At 33.7% G+C, this 5,859-nt stretch overlaps 1 protein-coding gene across 1 annotated transcript in view; it reads left to right on the top strand.

The window, feature by feature from the left end:
- The window catches only part of LOC107653764 (WD repeat-containing protein 70-like), a 23,980-nt gene that overhangs the window by 6,077 nt on the left and 12,044 nt on the right, over nucleotides 1-5,859 (top strand). Inside the window, exons 5-6 of the mRNA XM_016440585.1 lie at nucleotides 3,662-3,762; nucleotides 4,953-5,032. Of these exons, the coding sequence (XP_016296071.1) occupies nucleotides 3,662-3,762; nucleotides 4,953-5,032 (181 nt within the window). The remainder of the gene's footprint in view (nucleotides 1-3,661; nucleotides 3,763-4,952; nucleotides 5,033-5,859) is intronic.

The raw sequence follows: 5,859 nt of genomic DNA, 5'->3' as shown, positions 1-5,859 counted from the left end.
GCGTCCCGGCGCTCTTGAGAGCTGGATTCATCTGAAGCGAGTGAAGTGTCTCTGGGAGCTCTTTCTGAGGTCAGTGGACAGTACGAAGGGCACATCTGAGTGACGGCTCAAAGCTCCCATGGCCGTCTGTGATCAAATGTGCTGTTGAGTGTGTTTCTCTAAGTCCCAGCACTCCGGCTCTAGTCATAACAGCGTAAAGGCTAATGCTGTCCATCCCAGGTTGCTTCATGTCCTAAACCTGACAGGATGGCATAAAGCAGATGTTGACTTCCAGCACACAGAAACCATAGAGCAGTGGCATTAATCTGAAGAACATAATATTTTTTGTGAGATGCATCACAGACATTTTCCATTTTCTTCTGTCTACTTGAAAAAATTTATTATTATTGTTATTATTACAATTATCTGCAATAATGTATTTGATTTAGTTGGATTTTGCAAATTTGTTGGTACAAAAGTAATATTTTATCCTAAAATGAAAAGCATGTCATATCACCTTTTTTTAAATTTTTAATTATTTATCATCTAAACAACCATATTATATTTCTTCGGTGAAGCATTAAATAAGACATTAGGCAGTATGTGCTAGCTTCTCTTTTCCATACAAGGATGATAAATGTTGATTTATTCTGCCAAAAAAGCCCCATCATTTGTGTCCGGCATCAGTAGAATAATATTAACAGCGGTGGACGGCTCTTGTTTGCTGAAAATACCTTTGGCCCATCCAGAAGACTAAGTTATTTATAGCTGACCTGACGAGGAGCTATTTACAGTGTTTATCCAGCGCAAGACGGCTGAAGAATTTAAGTGCTGTCTTTATGAAGTGCTGCACTAGGCTGTCCTGTGACAGGAAGAGCTACCAATCATGCAAGTGTAAACATGGGCCGTAACCTCGTGGCGGGGTCGCACTCTGTGCTGAGACGTGGGCACATCTCCAGGCTGGAAAGAGTAAATACTCCAGGGGTGGTTCTCGGCTTTGCTGACTTTTTCACAAGGTGCAAAAACCAGGTGAGACATGTGCGTCCTCCAGGACGTCTGCTGCTCCCTCTGCACTGGACATTTGGAATGCGGCTTGATGTCCGAAAAGTAAAACAGATCCAGGGCTGCTTGAATTGAAGTGATAAAGTGTTTATTAAACTGTCTTTGTAGGTATCTTGGAGTGGTTTGCCTCCTCTCTAAAGCATAGGACATTTGCTGTGAATATAGTCATTTTTTTGCCCCCTGTAGTATGTGATGTTCCCCAGGGTTCAATTCTGGGACCACTGTAGTTTTCCCTATACATCCTTCCATTAAATTATATCTTCTGGATGTACAGTATCTCTTACCACTGTTACGCTGACGATTTTCAGTTTATTTTCCAGTGACATTTTGAATGCGGCTTAATGTCCAAAAACTAAAACATCTAGTGCTGCTCAGATTGAAGTGATATAGTGTTTATTTAAGTTTCTTTGTAGGTTTCTCTGAGTGGTTTGCCTCCTTTCTAAGGATAGGACATGTGCTGTGAATATAGGAAATCTTTCCTTCAAACGGCCTCTGTAGTATGTGGTGTTCCCCATGGGTCGATTCTGGAACCACTTTTGTTTTCCCTATATATGCTTCCTTTCTTTGTACAGTATCTTATGGAAGTACAGTATCTCTTACCACTGTTATATTTTATGAGTATATATATATATACAAATAAAAATAAAGTCTTTCATATTATTATTATTATTACTTATTTATTTATTTGTTTATTTTACTGTGTAACTTGAAAGCATCCTTGTGTCTTCTGGGTGAATGGGCGCCATGTTGGGCACGATTGCAAGTAATGGAGAGGCCAGATATACAGATGTGCTCGATCTAAACCCCATGATACAGTATCTGCAAGGTAATGAAGCGACTAAATGAGATTACGTTTGTATTTGGCCAAAAAAGGCTCAGCTGGAAGCACATTTCAGATCCGCGGCCAAATCTTCCAGATCTTTTCTAAATAATCAATTATCTGGCCACATGCCCATGGAGACGGATTAACCCCATACATCCCGTTAAGTCAATAAAGGCCGGAGAAACCCCTGCTACAGTCCGGGGGAGGGAGGGTCTAAAGCCGGATTCTAGGTCAGGGAGGCTTAACGCAGTCCGGCTGGTGGATTCAGGCAGAAACGAGCCCGGCGCTGAACAGCTGGAGGCTAAGCAGATTTCACCCAAATGCCTCCACAGGTCTTTCCTGATCTGAACACTGCATACATCACAAGATCTGTTTAGAAAGAGTTTCTTGAACATAGTATGATTTATTATGCTCTTCTTGTGCTGTTAACTCATCTCAGGAGATCACTTTTAAAGTGCATTTGGACCCCAGTACCTGCTAGATATTCTTATGGATTTCCTGTACAGCTTCATTATTTACACACCCTCATTTTCATCCTGACCTAATTATTTAATTTCATTTCATTTCGTTTAATTTTTTTTGTGGTTATTATATTCAATGCAGCATATTTGCATGACAGTGATGTTTATTTTATTTTATTTTTATTTATTTTTGTGGTATTTTCATGCATTTCAATGCAGCATGTTTGCATGACAATGATGTTTATTTTATTTTATGTTGTATTTTCATGTTTTGACAGTGGTGACATATTTTCCCCTCATTTTGATCCAAAACTTTATTTAATTTTTTATTTCATTTATTTTTTTATGACAGTGAATTTTCCCCTCATTTTGATCCAAACCTATATTTATTTTATTTTTTATTTCATTTATTTTTATTTATTTTATTTTGTGGTATTTTCTTACATTTTCTCTTTTCATTACAGCATGTTTGCATGACAGTGATTACGTCTTTTCCTTTAAAGCTTCATTATTCACTTACCCTCAATTGATCCAAACCTATATTTAGTTTTTTCATTTTATTTTATTTTATATTATTTTATAATAAAATATTTAACTTTTTTGTGATAAATATTATTAATATTTCATTATTGCAAATAAATATATTATCACTTGTATTTTAATTATTGATTTTATTTTTGATATTTATTATATTATGTATTTATATTTATTTCTCTTTTTATATTTTATATTATGTCTTGCATATAACTTATGATAATAATAATAATTATAATTTTTCATTATGCAAATTTAATATATTTGTAATTTTTACTTTAATTATTATATATTGTATATAATAATAAAAATTACTGCTACTACTACTACTGTTTTAAACAGTCTTTATTTATTTGCTCGTTTGGGTTAGACTTTCACCAGTCACAAGTTTGTAAGAATGTAATGGGCTTTTCTGGTGTTTTTATGTCTTTAATGGTGCTATTTTTTTCCTTTTTGCAGACGGTCGCTATGAACTGTCTTCGTATAGACATGCGCTGCATGCAGACGTTCCTCTGCATGTGTTTGCAGGCATTCAGGAGTCTGTTCCTCCGTCTCTTCTCTCACACAAACACACTGTCACACATGCACACAAATCCTCACACAGCCTTGGCAGCGGCCCATTCGTTACAGCGAGTCTTTGAGATCCAGGACCGCCAAATATAGTCAACTGGAGATGAGCTGGATGGCGAGAGATATCAGACGTCATCCGAGCGCAGACCGGCTCTGCCATCGGTTTATGTTCACTTCCTGTTCAAATAATGAGTCCTCGCTCTCTGTTTCCTCTCATCTGCTGTTGTTTCAGAGTGTCGTCCGCTGTCTTTGTCATCCCAAGTTGAATCAGATCATGGTTGGGACGGGGACCGGCCTGGCGAAGGTCTACTACGACCCGGTCAAGAGTCAGAGGTGCAGTTGCTTTGCTGTCCGTCTCAATCACGCTTCACACTCTTCCCTGTTTTTCCGCCCGTGTTTGTTCAGTAATGATCCAGCCGGATTTAAACTGATTGAACCGACTGACTGAAGCGAGTAAACTCAACGAAATGACTCGTTCATGACTCCATTAGTGTCGACTGAGAGCAGAATCAATGGTCTGCACATTTACTACAAAGTCACGTCCTGTTGTCAAGCGCGCAATCAAGTGTTCTAGAGCTGGTCATAACTAGAATATGTATTTATATTTATAACTTTTAAAGATGTTTATTAATTTCCATGAGTTTTCCAGGTTTGGAAATCACTTTTAAACTTCCCTCATTTATCCAGGTTGTCCCTGAGAATTCTATAAAATAAACATAATTCTATAAAATAAATATAATTCTAGCAATATATTATTATTTTAATTGTTTTGAGGCGTTTTCATGCATTTCTTTTAAAACTAGGAGTGATAATATGTTAAAATAATTAAATTCATTAATTCGGCTTTCCATTAGTTCATGATTGTTTTTTTGTAATTATTTTTTACTTGCAAATTAATTAATCAGTTTCTACCTGATTAATATTTTAGAACTTGTCATAACTAAAATGTTTATATTTATTATACAAATTTCCATGACGTTTTAAGATGTTTAATTCTTTCCATGACTTTTCCTGGTCTGGAAATCACACGTATAAATATAAATACATGAAAAAAATGAATTAAATAAAATTAAATAAATAAATAAATATTTTTGCATGCATTTCTTTTCAATACAGCATGTTTGAATGACAGTGATCATTTTTTTTTTTTATTTAACAAAAACTAGGAGTGCTAATATAATGAAGTAATTTATATAATAATAATTCAATTCTACAGTTCAGCTTTCCGGTTCATGATCACGAGTCACTGTTCATGATTATTATTATTATTATTAAGATTGTCATGATGTTTATAAATTTCTAGAAATCACTTTTAAACATCCCTCATGTATTCAGGGTTTCCAAGACTGTGAGAATTCAGGTTCTTAAATAAAAAAAAAACACAGTTGTTAAGGGAATTAATTAAAATAAGAAATATTATGGCAGTTCATATCTTGATTTGTAGTTGTTTAAGCTTATTTGAAAGCATGTTTTGTCTTATTTTCAATGCTTATGTCCTGTTTTGTGTGTTGTTTGTTCTTCAGAGGTGCGATGTTGTGTGTGGTCAGGAGCAAGAGGAAGGAGAAACACGCCGAGACGCTGACACAAGATTACATCATCACCCGTGAGTATGACCTGGAGAGGACATTATATGAAAATCTGCTCAAATACATTTGCATTTATCATCAAATATGCCAACAGTAAAGACACTTATAATGTCACAAAAGATTTCTGCTTCAAATAAATGCTGTTCTTTTGAACTTTCTATTCATCTGTGAATCCTGAAAAATAAAATGTATCACAGTTTCCACAAAAATATTGTGCAGCACAACTGTTTTCAACATTGATAATAATCAGAAATGTTTCTTGAGCAGCAAATCAGCATATTAGAATGATTTCTGAAGATCATGTGACACTGAAGACTGGAGTAATGATGCTGAAAATACAGCTGCGTATCACATAAATAAATTACAGTTTAACAGATATTCAAATAGAAAACAGTTATTTTAGATTGTAATAATGTTTCACAATTTTTTACTTTTTTTTTTTTTGGTCAAATAAATGCAGCCTTTGTGAGCAGAAGAGATGTTTTTCAACAATAGTCAACAAAAGTAAACGAGTGTCACTGATCATGTAACTTTTTGTACAAATGGTTAGATTTAATTATTGCAAAGTAATATATTATAATATTCATTATAATTATTTTATTTATATTATTTTACATATTATTAGTAGTAATATTAAGCAAATATCAAATTAATATTATAATATATTAATATGAAATAATAAATATTTTTTTAATTCATGTAATTTATATAATTGAAAATTATATTTTATTATTATTGTAAATATAACATTTATATTATAATATATTAATATTAAATTAATATATAATTTTTATTTAAATAATTTATAATTTTAAAATATATTATTATTATTATTATTATTGTA

Source organism: Sinocyclocheilus anshuiensis, unplaced genomic scaffold (genome assembly GCF_001515605.1).
Source record: "Sinocyclocheilus anshuiensis isolate Anshui unplaced genomic scaffold, SAMN03320099.WGS_v1.1 scaffold443, whole genome shotgun sequence".
NCBI lineage: Eukaryota > Metazoa > Chordata > Actinopteri > Cypriniformes > Cyprinidae > Sinocyclocheilus > Sinocyclocheilus anshuiensis.
The sequence above is the reverse complement of the archived record's forward strand: the minus strand, read 5'-3'. Positions and strand labels throughout refer to the sequence as shown.